The 16,758-nt window shown below is 42.4% G+C and overlaps 1 protein-coding gene across 5 annotated transcripts in view; it reads right to left on the minus strand.

The window, feature by feature from the left end:
* The window catches only part of Acoxl (acyl-CoA oxidase like), a 326,857-nt gene that overhangs the window by 292,188 nt on the left and 17,911 nt on the right, over positions 1-16,758 (minus strand). For 4 of the 5 annotated variants that reach the window (XM_071601826.1, XM_071601823.1, XM_027952093.3 and 1 more), the window contains exon 2: positions 4,783-4,879. In XM_071601826.1, the coding sequence (XP_071457927.1) occupies positions 4,783-4,879 (97 nt within the window). Of the gene's footprint in view, positions 1-4,782; positions 4,880-8,084; positions 8,390-16,758 lie in introns of all 5 variants that reach the window. The other variant, XM_027952095.3, reaches the window with a different exon arrangement.

Genomic DNA, 16,758 nt, shown 5'->3' on the forward strand with positions numbered 1-16,758 from the left:
CACAGTTTGGTTGCCAATCTACACAGAGGGACTTCTATAAACAGGCCACTCCATCCTGTCATCTCCACTCAAATCCTTCAAGTATCCCATGGGGACAGGGCTGGCCTGGCCAGAGTCATGGCCAAGTGGCCAATGTCCAAGTTTTTAGAGCTGGAGCTGGGACAGAGACTCCTGCCAAAGGCAGCAAATAGGACCAAGATCTAGGGCAGCCTGTCACAGCCCACTAGGAAAAGTCTGGGTTCCAGGACAAACAGAAGCCAGAGGGCCAAGGAGGAAGCCAAGGCCAGGGGGACAGAGCCAAGAGCTGAGTAAGCAGGTCAAGACCAGAATGGGGGTCGGGTTGGGAGGAGGTGTGCATGGCCAGGTCTGCAGGGTCAGCGGGGGCTGGCACTGGTATCTGTGAGCAATAGGGTGGGGGCTGGTGGGACAGGCTGCCATGAATGACCAGTGACAGACAGGTATCCTCAGACTCTTGGCATGTTTCCTGATCAGCTAAGTTTCTGCAATACAACGAAAGCTCAAATTTAAATGGTTCCTGGGAAAAGTTATTTCTTTTCTCAGAGATTAATCAGGAAAGCTTTTGGTGGTGAGCTGACCTTAGAATATTATTCCACCTTTGATCTGATCACCTACCTGATGCCTCTTTAAATATCTAAGTATTAAAAAAAATTCCGAGATTATCTAAAATTCTGTTCAAATATAGATAATTACAATAAGTATGATATATATATATACAACCACCAATCTTCTGCCAATTCCCCTCCAAGTTTTTGAGACTGGACTTCCTGAGGAAAATGCAGATGATTTAGATCAACAGTGCTCAAATTTTATGGTCCTTGGACCCCTTTACACTTAAAAACTACTGAGAATTCCAATGGGACTTTTTATTTTTTGCAGATTATATTTAGCAATTTACCAAATTAGTAATTAAAACTGAGAATTTTTAACTTATTAATTAATTTTTAAATTAATCAATTACATGTTAATATAAATGGCATAATTTTTTATAAAAAATAACCATAATTTAAAAAAAAATCAGTGAAAGGATGGTAGCATTTTACATTTTTTGCTAATTTTTTAAAGATCCAACCCAAAAGAAGATAGCTAGACTCTCGCATCTGTTTTTGCACTCAGTTTGTTGTGATATGTTGCTTTGTTTGAAGTTTATGATAAAAATACAGTGTCACATACATATACTGTATTTGGACATCTACTTTTCTTTCTTTTTTCCTTTTGGTACTGGGAATTGAACCCAGGAGAACTTTACCACTGAGCTACATCCCCAGTCCTTTTTATTTTTTATTTTGCTCAAGTTGGCTTCAAACTTACTATCCTCCTCCCTCAGCCTCCAAAGTCTCTTGGATTACAGGCATGCACCATGCCCAGCTGGACATCTACTTTTCAAGTAAGGACACCCAGGGCCCTCAGACTATACTTTGAGAATCACTGGTTTAGATAATGATATCATGCCCCCAGCCATGTGGCTCATGGGTGTGTGGAAGACCAGCACTCAGAAAAGGAGAGGAGATGGTTGTGGGGGTGGGGGCTTCACTGTTCACATATCACTTCCTAACTCTTTCTACACTTGGCCAAGAGCAAGTTGACCTCAACTGGGTCTCTTGACTGGAAAGAAATGTTTACATGTCCTCCAAAAGCTCCTGTGTGAGATTATGCAGGAATGTTCAGAGGTGAAATGATTAGATCATGAGACTGGTGATCTAATCGATGGATTAAAGGATTATTGGGTGGTGATTATAGGCAGATAGGTTATGGCTGGAGGAAGTAGGTCAATGGGGGCATGACCTTGGGGATTATATTATCCCTGGACCCTTGCACTAAAAGCTCTTTCTACGTCCTGCCTGTCTCAAACTGAGTAACCTTCCTCTACCACAACCTCCTGCTAACCTTCTCACCTCAAGCCTAAAGGTATGGAGTCAGCCCACCATGGACTGAATCTCTGAAACCATGAGCCAAAAGAATCTTTTCCTCCTCTCAGTTTTTCTTGTCAGGTATGTTTGTCTTAGCAGCACAAAGCTGACTAAAACAGAAACAAAGCACAGCAGTACTCAACCCCCAATGCATACTGGATCATCTGGCAGATGAAAATGCTGATTTGATTGGCCTGAGCAAAAGCCTATACAACAGGATATTCAAAAGCTCCCCGGGGGGCTCCAACACACAGCCAGGGATGAACTCCACCAGACCGAAGTGGGCTCAGAAAGCAGACTACCTGGGCTTGAACCTGAGCTCTATTAGTTATACATACAACCCACTAGTTATATAACCAAGCTCAGGCCAGATGTTCAGCTCTGATTACCTACCTGTAAAGCAGGAATACCATGAGGGATGTGGTGTAGTCACAGAAATCATCCCTTTAAAGCTCTTAGCACTACGACTGGCACAATGTAGGTGCTCAGTAAGCTTCAGGATGATGGTTATGGTGATGACTGAGGCAGATCTCAGCCTCTTTCAGCTTCCAGGGACAGGTTTCCCTGGGAATGCTGCCCACACAAGGCTCTGCAGGCAGGAGTCCCAGCTCCTGCCCCAGCACTGCCACAAAGCGGACAACCAACCTAGTCCTCTATCTCCTTATCTGGACATGGGGAATCACAACTCTGCCCGGTCCCCGCCCCCAAGACCCAATCCTGGAATCCTGAGGGGAAGGAGAGAGCTCTTGGCTGATGTGCACAAAGGTGAGGTCACTACAAACAGGTGCAGGAGGAGCCGGATGGAGTGCAACGGCTGTTCACGCTGCGTGCGTGTCGTGCGTACGTGTCTGAGTGCGCACGTGTTTTTCTCTTTATGATTATTGGAACATCCCAAATCCATTACAGATGGTCAGAGGGGAGAACACAGAGTGGAAATATTTTAATGGCTTATTCTTGGCCTGTGAACTGTCCATAGAGACCTGGAACAAATGAAGCTCCCTCCTCATCTGTGCCTGAGAACGTCATCCTCCTACATCACATGGCGCCTCCACCTCAGAGCGCATCGGCTCACCCACAAAAATTAATTCGAAACGGGGGCCAGGGAGAGAGGGGAGGGCCTGGCTCTCTCTCTCTGGACAGCCATGACTCCATGGTTTTATTAAGAGGCGGGATGAATCATGGAACACTTCTAGAATTACTGGATGTGGACAGCTCCTCCAGCTGTTTATGGGGTGGAATTTGAGAGCCTTCGAACACAGATGTGCTGCTGAGTCCTGTGACATCCTCACGATGAGACGAGCCTGCCGTGCTGATGGCGGGTTGAGTTCCTTCGGGTTCACTGGCTCTTGAGAATTCGCATGGAGAAAGGTGCCAAATAGGCGAGGTAACTAACAGAAGGGGACCGGAGGGCCACCTAGAGCCCATCCTGCGCCTGCTCAAGGAATTGTGCCCAATCACTGAGGACAGAAAGTGATCCCAGCCGCTTAGACCACTAGGGGAGCCATGAAAACAGGAGGATAATTGGCTTCAGGGCTCAACACGCTTCAGGGGCCGGATTACAAAAGCTAATCTTCCACATTCGGCAGGTCGGGCAGCAATTAGCAAGCCTCATTAAGGGGTCCCGGCTCTGAGCGCTGACATGAACTTGAGCCGCGGACATGTAGGGCTGGTTAAAGAGGCAGGAGCCTGGCCTTGTGCCAAGAGCTCACCCACCAGCCCTTCTCCCAGCGCCTGGAAGCAGAGAGGGCAGGATTTTTCCTTCTAGTCTTGGTTTCATTCACAGCTACAAGTGTACATTCCGGCAAGAGGTGATTAGGTGGCTTCAAAATCTTTGCCAATCTGCTTGGTGTGAAAGGACATTTTAGGCTCTGCAAGCTTGCCTCACTCTGTCATGTGGGGGGCTCTTCTGCCAGGTGGAAGTCCTTGTACGCTCCTCTGGGGTGATGCCATAGTCCCTTGCCAGACTCAAGGTGGCTGTGACATTTCAAGAGCAGGCTCATCAGGGGATCTATTCTCAGGATGGATCCCAGACACCCCCCTCCCCCGCCCAACTCTGATCTACACTCCACAGAGAAGGGTCTCCTGGGATCACCTGAGTGGGGAGGAGCCACCCTTGATCCTCAGACTCTCCCTCCACCTGGCATGAAGGGGCCTGGGCCACTGATGGATGGCGGTGGCTCCTGGCCATCGCCTATGCCACAGTCCACCCTCATTCTGGCCCCTCCCAATGAGAGGCTGCCCCAGGAGCTTCAGTACTTTCTCCTTATGAAAAGGGGTATGTGGAGGAAGCCCCGGAGCCGAATAAAATGGAAATGGACTTAAAACCTCACTAAAATAGATGGCTCCTACAGCCTCATAAAGGAAACCTTCAATCAGCATCTTCTTTCCTTCTTTCTTTATTCTGAGGCTAAAATTAGCTAAAATAATATCACTGAATTTAGAATGCAATTTTTAGACAAACTTTGGACAATTCCAATTAAAAGCCTCTAAAATGAGTTATTTCTATTTATCAGCTATTTAGACTTTATGCCTAAAATGACATGGATTTTGTGAACAAATATTTCATTACTTCTGCTGATTCTCCTGTTCCCCAGCCTGTGAGCTTAAAGAAGTGGACATGTGGACCTAGGGAAGGGGTCAGTGAGGTTCATAGGGAGCAGGGAAGAGAAGGGATCTGAAGAAGTTGCCCCCTACCCAGTGGCCTGGTCTGTCAGCGTGCCCCAGAACAAGGTAAATGGGCTTGCATACATCGCAAAAGCAAACCAAATGAAATCTTTCTCTTTCACACACACACACACACACACACAGAGGCGCGCACGCCACACCACCACATAAAAGTAACAAGGACACTCACCTGTTCCTGAAATGCACGTTTCAACAGTGGATGACCCAGGATAAACTTCACTCTCTGAACTGTCAGAGCTCTCATCTCATCCAGACTCAAACCATACCTATGCAGAACAGAAACCACGGGGGTTAGGACATGGCATGGCTGAGCAGAGCCTGCAGTATCCCCTGTTTGTCGCTGTGTACACTGTGTGTGTGATGCAGACTGTAGAGTCAGCAAATGGCATCAACTGGAAAGGGAAAAGGGAGCATTTTCTGACATGACCATCTCAAAATAAGTCTGCAGCTCCTCCCCTCTGCAGGCCTGTAAAGATTTCAGACACGTGATAGGTCTGTGATGGCCCAAGAGCAGCGTTTGTGGAGATGGGGATGTGGGTGACCTGCTGTGGTTGCCATGAGGAAAGTTGCTCAGGGCAGACTTGGAAAGACCCTCCTCGACCGCCACACCTTGGAACTAACTCCAGAGTACCCCTGAGGCTCCTCTTGCCTGCTGCTCCCAGATGACCATGGGGCGATGCTCTCAGTCATCCACCTCTGCCCAGCAGGCAAGCCCTTCTCAGGACCCCCGCTGGTCCAGGGAGACCTCGTCATAACGGTGGTAAAGGCTTGGGCTGTGCTGTACTGAGGCTGTCCCAGCTCCACCTGGTCCCTGTCACTCCCTTCACAGTCACCACTCTGCTGCCTGTGACCTGGAGCCTCGCCCCACCCATCCAGTCCCTCCCCTTCACCCCCCACAAGTGTTTTCCCCCATAAGTCTCTTGCACACCTGGATGTCTACTTTTCAGTGAACCTAAATTCACCAGGGAGGAGATGTCCCATCTCTGCCATCTAAAATGTTTCCATCCAAAGCAGACTCCAAGCCTGGAAGAACCTCACTCCAGTGTGAGTCCTGGCTCTGTCACTAATTGTGTTATGCTCATACTGAGAATAATTAGACATTCGAATATTCTGACCAAGATTCTCAGACAACCATCTTAACAATGATTCAGTAAGCAATCACAAAATCTCTTGAAACAAATAGGAAAAAAAATCACATCAAAAAAATATATATATGGCTGTCTATCCCTTAGTCCACATGTCCACATTCTCCCATAAATATGTGTTCCCTGTTTTACCCCAGAAGCTTCACTCCTAAGATAGCCCACATTCTCCCTTGAGTGTGCCCCTGCTTCCCTAAAAAAAAAAAAAAAAAAAAAAAAAAAAAAAAAAAAAAAACACCCCTATGTCTCTGGAAAAAAACACAAGTTATTTAAAAATGGAAATTGTAGAACCCAAAAGTATGGTAACCCAAATTAAAAATTTCACTGATGAACTTAATAGTGGGGTGTAGGTAATAGAGAATAAATTATTGAACTTGATAATAGGTTGTTCTGGTGTTAATATTTGTGTTCTCTCCAAATTCATTTGTTGAATCCTAATCACTAAGGTGATGATATTAGAAGGTAGGGCTTTGGGGGAGTGATTAGATCATGTGGGTACAGCCTCCCTGAATGGCCCACATGCACTTTGGAAGGAAGCCCCAGAGAGCTGTCATGTAAGCACTTACTGAGAAGGGACTGTGAGGGATAGACCTCAGCAGGTACGAGGTCTGCCAGCACCTTGATCTTGGATTTCTAGCCTCCAGAACTATGAGAAAGAAATTTATGTCTTTTACAAGCTTCCCATTCTAAAACATTTTGTTATAGCAGTCTGAAGAGCCTAAGATGCAGATCAGTAGAATTTATCTTATTTGAGCAACAAAGAGAATATGGACTAAAAAATAAGACAAATATTTCTCAGAAACAACAGAGCCAATATCTATCTGTATTTTCAAGATTTCAAAAAGAGAAAAAAAGTGCTGCTGGGGCTGTAGCTCAGTGCAGAGCTCTTGCCTAGCATGTGTGAGGCACTGGTTTCGATCCTTAGCACCAAATAAAAATAAACAAATAAAACATGGCATCTACAACTACAAAGAGAGAGAGAGAGAGAGAGAGAGAGAGGAGAGAGAAGTGAGGGTAGGACTGGAAAAGTATTATAAAATATAATGCAAAAACACTTCCAAGTAGGGCTGGGGTTGTGGCTTAGTGGTAGAGCACTTGCCTAGCGTGTGTGAGATATTGGGTTCTATTCTCAGCACTGCGTATAAATAAACAAGTAAAATAAAGGTCCATCAAAACTGAAAATATATTTATAAAAAATACTTCCAAGTTCAGAAGAAAATATTATGAACCTACAGATTCTGGAAACTGGATAAACAATTAATTGCATACATTTGCAAGAAACCCATGCCAAGACACAACACAAACAAATTATGAAAACTAAGACAACAAATAGATCTTGAAGGCAGCTAAAGAGAAATGATGCATTATCTGCAGGAAATACCAACTGAAATGGATTTCTCATTGGAAAACTAAAGGAAGTGGCATGACCCTTTTCTAGTACTTGGAGCAAAAAAACTGCCAAGAGCACTGGTTTATCCAGCAAGAATATCTTTCAGGAATGGCAAAGCATAATAAAGACATTCTCAGACCAATGAAAATCATTTCACTAGCAATTTTTCTAGCAAAACTTACCCTTAAAAATGATGAAAGATAGTTCTCTAAACAAAAAGGAAATGTAACAGAAGAAGGCTGGGACCTTCAGAAAGGAAAAAATACAAGAATGGGTAAGAACAAAGGCAAATATAGTAGATAAGAATTCTCATGGGGCAGGGGTTGTGGCTCAGCAGTAGAGCGTTCACCTTGCACATGAGAGGCCCTGGGTTCGATCCTCAGCACCACATAAATAAATAAAATAGAGATATTGTGTTCAATTACAAATAAAAAGTAAATATTTAAAGGAAAAAAGAATTCTCGTGATGTTTTTAAAAATAGACTATCTTTTAGTCACAACAAAGGTGAGCAGAAAAGACATATTCCCACATATTCCCTACTCCCACATATACATAACCTCCCCCATTACCACTCTCCTGCACCAGAGTGGCACATTTGTTACGAGGAGGAATGCACATCGACACATCATTGTCAACCCAAATTCAGGATTTATATTAGAGTTTATTCTTATGCATTCTAGAGGTTTGGAAACATTTCTATTGACCTGCATCCCCAATTATGATATCATGAGAGTTATTTTGAAAGGGTTGGGAACCCCCCCTGAAAAACAGGAACCTTGAGGTTAAAGGAGTGAAACCTCTCAGGAGAAAATGAGACAGCCTTGGTCTTATGGGGTTAACCAGAAAATCAGGAGTTAATAATAATAATAATAATGATAATAATAATAATAATAATAAAATGAACCAGTCTTCAAAGCCATGAAATTAAGATAACATACCTGGAGGTGATAGGTTGGGATGCCAGCTCAGCCTGCAAAGACCATGTGGTCAGCAGAGATCCCAAGAGGCCAGAACCATGGAAAACAAAGTCGTTAAACTTTAAATCCACTGATACAGGACAATAGTGTATGTGCCTTCTGAAATAGACACTAGGGACTCTCCTAGAAGATAAGAGTCAGGTTCCAGGTGGTGTGAGCAAACACACACAAACAGGAGTCACTGTAGTAGCCTGCAGTCACCTTTACTGTATTGGCACAGTACTGATCACACCCCCAGGTGGAGACTTAAGATGGTAACGAGACACCTGCAGCAAGAAGAAGAAGAGCGCAGATGCACCAACAACCCACCTGTACATGTGATGACGTCAGGAGGCCACATCCTGCCCACCTTTGTCCTCTGTTTGAGGAAGCCTGGGATTTCTGTCCCCCATGGGCTGCCTGCCTTATGCTCAAGCATAAGAATAAAGAATCTTGTTCCAATCTGCTGCTCTTCTATCAGATTCTTCTAATGGAAACTATGAGAACCACAAAACCAGAAATTGTTTCACCCTAAAAATTGCTTGTGCTGTGCCTGTTCTCTACCCTCTGTTTCCCTCGTCCCCAGTGCTTTCCCTTGATTCCTGCCCTTGGACACTGTAGTTCTTATAGAAGAGGCACAGTCTGTGTCCCCAGCCCTTGAATCTGCACTTGGACTTGTAACTTTCTTGGGTGACTAAAATATGGGTAGACTTGAAAGAAGCAAAAGCTTGGAAAAGTGCTTGTGTTTTTCTATTCCTCTCTAGCTCCTGCTCAATACTCAGGAAAATATGCTTAAGATGATCTAAGAACATGTCCAGGCTAGCCTAGGGGAAAAGGGCTGGGGTCATAAGTACAAAACACATGAGAAGAGCTGACTTGTCCCAGTCAAGGTGATCTAGACCAGCCTGCCTATCATTAGGCAGCCCTAACCATGAGAAAGAGTCCAGCAAGGTCAACGGAGCTGCCCACGCGACCTGCAGTTGACTGCCACGCGTGAGTGAGCCCAGTAAAAACCAGCAGATCCTCCCAGTCACCCACACATGCGTAACTGATATAAGAAAAAAACAAACAGCAGTTGTTTTAAGCCTCTAAATTTTGCATCTTGGCTAACCGAAATAATATGCTTGTATACCCAGAATCCCCCTAAACAACCAACTAAAACCCACTACAGACAAGAAGGGCTGGCAGGATACACAATCAACCAGAGAAACCAACAACATTCATTTAGATATCTAAGCAAGCAGTTAGAAAAATACAGGAAAGAAAAGACCCCACTTTCCAAAGTAACAAAACAAAAGAATACATACCTAAGAATAAAATTAAAACTTACAGAACTTACATAAAGAAAACTTTCAAATTATGCTGAAGGACACAAGAGAAAACTCAAACAAATAGGAATGTGCACCACTTTTTTTAAAAACAATATCATAAAGAAATAAATTCTTCCTAAGTCACCCTATACATTGAAGATGATCCAAATTAAGATGTCAATAAGGAATTTAAAATCACGTATAAAAAAGAAACAAAAATAATCAAGAAAACTCCAAAACCAAGGAGCTATGATTTCTATCAGATAATTAGACATGTGGTAAGTTCTCAGAAATTCAAATGGTGAAGAAATAGGCAGATAGTCCAATGGAATATGATTCAAACGTTGAGAAACAGAAGTAAAAATATATGAAACTTACTATGTGCAACATAAATCTGGTAAATCAAATCATGGACAAACAAAACATTATTGAGATGTTCCATTTGGGTAGCCAACTGGAAAAAAAAAGAAAGTCAGATTCCTATTTCACATCAAATGTCAGAATAAATTCCAAATAGATCAATGACTTACACTTAAACCACTAAGTGTTAAAATACAACATGAAGAATTACTTTATAACTTAATCCAAAAGTCCTTTCTAAATGTGGCACAATGTTTGTAAGCCACAAAGAAAAGATGGTTAAGTTTGACTAATAACAGAAATTTTACGAATGACAAACATACCAGAAGAACAGTCAAGACAAATGACAAACTGAGAAAAAAAAAAAAAAGATACTGATGTCATCGCAAAGGGGCCCATTTTTCTAATCAAAGACTTTCTATGATTCATTAAAAACAGACCACTAAGTGAACAAATGATTTGAACAGATGAGCCACAAAATAGAAAACCCAAACTGTATGTGTGTGTATATATATATATATCCCTGCTCTTTTATGCAATAAGAGAAGCACAATTTACAACTGTACCGAGCTGTTAATTTTCACTTGTCACATGAACAAAATGCAGACAATCTGCTAACACACCATGTCACCAGGATGTGAGGAGGGAGTGCCCTCTTGTGCCAACCTGGGGAGGGAGGGAGAGGGGTGAGAGTATAGAGCGGCACCATCCCTGTATGTGTGGCAACTAGACACTACTGTCATCCAAGTTACAGAAGAACCTGCCTTTGACTCAGCAATTCCTCCTCCAGGAACTTACCACCCAAAGTGGCCTCACACATGTAAGGAGCTTGTGTAAGCTGTAGAATTACAACTGTACCGAGCTGTAGAATAACAGAAGCTGGAGCCTTTTCACATATGCAATCTGCACTCCTTGTTACCTGTGCATTCTGTAAGCAACAAGAGGAATGAGAATCAAGAGAAATGCCAGCCTGTGAGGACTAGAGAGAAGAGCCTCTAGGAACTGTGTCATAGGCAAGATTCTGAAATATAAATCCTTAGCTACGTCCTCTGTATTTCCCAGTCAGTAGCTCTAATGTGGCATGGTGTTATTCACCTGTTTTAAAACACCAAATTCACATTTATTCTCACATTGTTAAGCTTCTTGCTCATAATAAAACCAAACTTTTCATACGGGTCAAATCCTAGTAATAATTCTGTTAATCCATGCAGAAAAGTAAGACATAGGGTCTGACCATTAATGTGCAGATACACACACTGACCAAGGGATCAAAAAATCATATTGAAAAGTATTAAAAACTATATTTAGTATTATTTTTAAATTCAAAGAAAATATTTTAAAACTGTAAGAGAAACAGATCTCAAGAAAACTTCATTATTGCTAAACATCTCTCCACCACTCACAGCCAAGTTCTGTGTGTTAAATAAGTTTCTCAACAGAGACACTGAGGCGCTTTAATTACAGATTTATCCTTTCCACCCCAACTCCCAAATGCTGTCCTAGGGATGAGCATAATGTTATTTGGACATAAATAATTATTGGCAATAGCACAACACGTGAATGCTTAAAAGTCCATTAATATAGTAGTGAATGAATAAAATGTAAAAAATCCTTGTAATGATAAGTAAAAAGAAAAAAATCTCTTTACATACCAATATGAGAAAATTCCCAAGACGAGTGTTTTTAAATGAAAACAAAGGTAAAAACAATTAAATATATAATTTTTTAACTGGTACACTATATTTCAAAAAAAACACTTTGTGTGTGTGTGTGTGTGTGTGTGTGTATATATATATATATATTTACTTACATGTATGTTTTAAATTTTTCTTTAGAGACACACCAGGAATGAATAATGGTGTTTGCTTTTTGTGTACATGGAATGGAGATGAGGAAATCGGGCAGATAAGGAAAAGTAGTCTACCTTTTTACACTTCTAACTTTGAACCCTGTTAAAATAATACCTATTCAAAAAAAATGAGCTTGAAATGTGTTTAAAATTGTACAGTTAAAATCAACCACTAGAGGGGGATTGTTCTTCATTTGAACAGACACCAGGACCAAGAAATTAAATATGAAAAAGTCTCTCAGAAACTCTTCCTGAAAACGTGAACATTTCTAAATTTCTAAATATCTAAAGTTCTAAAACTTTCCAAGAAAAGGGATATCAATCTCTGCAGTGGAAAAAAATAAGAGTTTCAGCAAAACTCCCAAGAGCTCTGAATGACTAAGCAACATGTATATTTGATTATTTGATTTCTGTCTTTAAATATGAACCTCCACACCCAGCAACCTTGGGTGATTATTTTAGATACTATTTGTATAACAATGACATACAAATAATACTTAATAATTTGGGTATTTCATATCTATAATTTCTCTTTCCTTGAGAGAAGATATGTAGAAGATGGAAATATGGCAAATACCATCCCCGTGCCTCAGTTTACAGAGGACCCACAGAATTAAGTGACAACTTGTGAAGTCCCAGGATTAATGATATTAGTTCCAGGATCAGGTGTCTAGGCTTCCATGCCAGGGGACATCTTGGGCACAACTATGGGGACATGGTGATGCACAGGAGGGCCCAAGGCTACCCACAGCAGATCCACCACCACTGACTTAGCCACTGCTGTTTTGTTCAGGATTCTTCTTGACAAAAACAATCTCATTACTAAGAACAAGTTTGAGGGTCTCTGCACTAAAGCAAGACACCAGCAAGCACTGAAGCCAAAGTACCAGTTTTGCCTTCCCTCAGAGAGGTGTGGGCAATGGGCATCTAGCATAAAAGACACGAGGTGACCTGACTCCCTGAACCAGGGCCATGCCACACGGCACCATGTTAAAAAGGAGTCCAATCATACATGCCACTTAAAGTGGCCAAGAGAAAAATGCCACACCAAGGGTTAATGAGGATGCAAGCAACTGGATCTCTCATTTGCTGATGATGGGAACGTAATATGACACAGACACTCAGAAAAATTTGACAGTTTCCCATGAAGTTCAACTTACACTTTTCATACAAGCCAATGCCCTCACTCAAGAGAAATGAAACATTTTATTTCCAACAAAAAAGGAAAGAAAAGAAACCTAAACATAAATATTTACAGCAGCTTTATTTGCAGTCATCCCAGAACTGAAAACAATCCAGATATCCTGTAAGCCAGAATGAACCCACACACTGTGGTACCTCAGACAATGCAGCACAAAGAAATGAACTAGTGACACGTGGATGACCCTCAAGGCCATCATGCTGAGTGTAAAAAATCCTACCACACAAAAAAATTACATACTATATGATTGCAACTTTATAACATTCTCACAATGACAAAATTATAGTAATGTAGAACTTATCAGTGGCTGCCAGGGGGTGACTGTGGAGGGGTCTAACTCTGCAGGAGAAGCACAAGGAAGATTCTCCATGGTGTCATTGACCCTGATCATGATGATTATGCAAAACTACACAGGGGATAAAATTCCACAGAACTACACACATACACAGGGTGGGGTGGGGGAGGGTGCCTCAAAAGATTGAAGAGATGCTTCACAAAAAAAAAGTATACAAATGGCCACCAAGCACATAAGAAAGTACTGAACACAACCAGGCATCATGGAAATGCAAGTTAAAGCCACCATGAAGTACCAGCACACACCCACCCTGAATGGCAAAATTTATTTTTAAAAAGTGACAACATCAAATTTTGGCACGGATGTGGAACACTGCGAACTCTCATACCTTGTCAAGAAAATGTAAAATGGCGCAACCACTTTGGAAAGAGACCCAACAGGTTTCATAACACTACTCTGTGATCCAACAATTACAATCCTAGGTATTTACCTAAGAGAGGGTTATAAAAATTCTTATAGAAGAATGCTTATATCCACTTTATTTTAAAAAGTTCCGGGGGGCTGGGGTTGGGCTCAGCAGTAGAGTGCTCGCCTCGCACGTGCAAGGCCCTGGGTTCAATCCTCAGCACCACATAAAAATAAATAAAAAATAAATAAAATGTATTTTTTAAAAAACATACTTTAAAAAACTGGAAACCGCTCAGGTGTCCACCAGCAGGAGAACAAGATAGATCATCAATAAACTGCAGTCTATTCACCAAACAGATTTAGCAATAAAACAATGTGCTCAGACACACGGGTACCCTATATTAAACTAGAAAACGTTATTCAGAGCTTTCTTGAGTCACTTACTAGAAGAAGCCAGTTGCCATGATGTGAGGACACTCAAGCAGGCTCGTGAAGAAGGCCCATGGGGAGGAACCGAGGACTCCAGCCAACAGCCATGTTACCAGAGGATCCTCCAGTCCTAAATGCAACCTGTGCCAGAGCTACCCAGATGCTGGAATTCCTGACCCACACACTGTGTTAGGCAGTATGTGTTGCTTCTTGGGCTCCTAAATCCTGAAGTAATCTGTTATATGGCAATAGATAAATAATGCACGCTTCACTGTCATGCACACATACAAAACTGATGGGCAGGAGCTACTATCTTATTTTTAAAACTTCTTTAATAAAATATGATTCACCAAGAATGAAGGCATGCGTTATAAAGCTCCAGCCCAGGGAATTACCAAAAAGCAGACCCACTGTGACCCCCAACCATGCCAAGGAAGGGCTTTTCCAGCACCAACCAGCCCAGAACGTCCTCTTAGATCCCGCAGCCTCTATGGTTTTCCCCAGTACTGACCACTGTCCTTGGTTTGCAACTCCATAAATTATTTTTTTACTTCTTTCGAATATTAAAGAATGGGATTATCCACTCTGTGTTATTTTGTGGATGGCTTCTTTCACAACACATGACCAATGAGAGTCATCTCTAACATCTGTACTGCATTCATTTTCATTGCTGTTTAGGGTCCAATTGAATTAATATGTCACAAAAAACACATCAAGTGAACTAACTGTGTGTGATTCCAGTTACTGCAAAACTCAAAACAGACAAAACTAACCTATTGTGGTAGAATAAAAACACACCAGGGTGGGTGCCCCAGGGGGCTGGAGGCGGGGATGCACTGGGAAGGGCATGAGGGAACTTTCTAGGTCATGGTAGTGGGCATATTTTCATATGGATTTAGATTCCATACATCTGCACTTGTCAAAAATCTGAGAATGAGATTTTTGTCATTTCATTATATGAAATTTCTCAACAAATAAAAAGACCTGAACGCATATTGAAGTCTCATAAAAGATACACATGCTGAATTGTCTAGGAGGAAGTGTACATGTGTGACAGGTCCAGTAGAGTAGCATGTTGGTGGCAGAACCTTAGTCGGATATGTGGATGTTGAATGTCAGTCTTGCAGTTTAACGGTATGTTTAAAATGTTTTAATATAAAGCACTGGGGAAAAGTAGATGACCAGAAGGGGAATTACGGTAGGGCCGTTATTTTGTTATGTAAGAGACGCCTCTGCATCCAGATCTTGGTTTCTAAATGCAATTTCCAACTAAAAGGAACCAGGGGCTCCGATTCTTTGGCAGGGACAGGACAACGCAAGCTAGGTCTGGAGTACCTAACAGTTTCAGAAAGTGAGGAATGTTCAACTAACGACCAAACGTGGCACATCAAAGGACACAGAGCCAGTTGAGGGAGGGTGACTTCCCCCACCCGTCCTCTTGTCATACTTAGTGACCTGCTTCCTGCTATGGTTTGCATGTGTCCCCAGAATTCATGTGCTATAAACTTAATCCCCAAAGTTATATGTTAATGGCATTTGGAGGTAATTAGGATTAGATGAGGTTAAAAGAGAGGGACTCTCATGATTGCATTAGGGACTTTGTAAATATAATATACTTCCAAGCTAGCAAGTATATTAGTCAGTTTTTTGTCACTATAATGAAACACCTGAGGCTACCTATTTATGAAGAAAAAAAGTTTATTTTGCTCACAGTTTTGGGGGCTCAAATTCCAGCCAGCATAGCATAGACTCTGACACCTACCCACCTCCTGCTTTCCCCTCCATGGGTCATCTCGTGGCAGACTGCAGGGGTGGCAGCAAGCAATCACATCTGGAATGAGATGTACTGGCTGGGTGGGGCCAGACTCAGGCCTTACAACAAACCTCTCTGGAGAACTACCAAGAGGTTGCATGAGGACCTTCTTAACCCCATTGTGAGGGCAGCAAGTGACCTAAGAACTTCCCACTAGGCCGCACATCTTCAGTGTTCTACAGCGGCTCCCAATATCACCAACCTGGGGACCTGGCCTCCAACACATGGACCCAGGAGACACTCGGGCCATATCCAAACCACAGCAGCACAGCTACTCTGTCTCTCCCGTCAATGTTCTGGGACTCCATAGAGTCCCCACCAACAGATGCAGCCCCTCCATCCTGGACCTCCCAACCTCCAAACATGAGAAATAGATTTATTTTCTGTATAAATATCCCAGTCCACAGCATTAATAGCAACATAAAATAGACTAAGAGCCTCCTGAAGGGGGTTGTAACTTTACAATGGAGAAACCTGACAAGCACCACCATAGCCCAGTGACCCAGGTTAACCTCACAGCTGACCAGCCAGGTAGGTGATAGACCATGGGGGACCAGAGGACACTTCCCCTCTTGGTCTTCTTCCCAAACTCACAATGCCAGTCTTAGACATAAGGAAAACAAAAACAACCCAAATGAGGGACAGCCAAGAAAATACTTGACCTTCAGAAGAATCAAGTCATGAAGAGCATGACAAGAGTGACGAGCTGTCACAAACCAGAGGACCAAAGAGGAGGTGACAACAGCACAGCTGATGTTCTGAGTGGGATGCTGGACAGGAAGAGGGAAACCCATAAAGTCTGGAGGTTGATTAGTAGTATCGGATCAGTTCTGCACTCTTACTTCTGATGAATGGTCTGGGGCTTATGTAAGATGTTAACGAAAGGAGAGAGGTACATGGAAACTCCCAGAACTATCTTCGCAACTTTTCCATAAATTAAAAACTAAAAAAAGTCCATTTTAGAAGACACAACAGCAACAACAAAAAGAAC

This window comes from Marmota flaviventris, chromosome 14 (assembly GCF_047511675.1).
Source record: "Marmota flaviventris isolate mMarFla1 chromosome 14, mMarFla1.hap1, whole genome shotgun sequence".
NCBI lineage: Eukaryota > Metazoa > Chordata > Mammalia > Rodentia > Sciuridae > Marmota > Marmota flaviventris.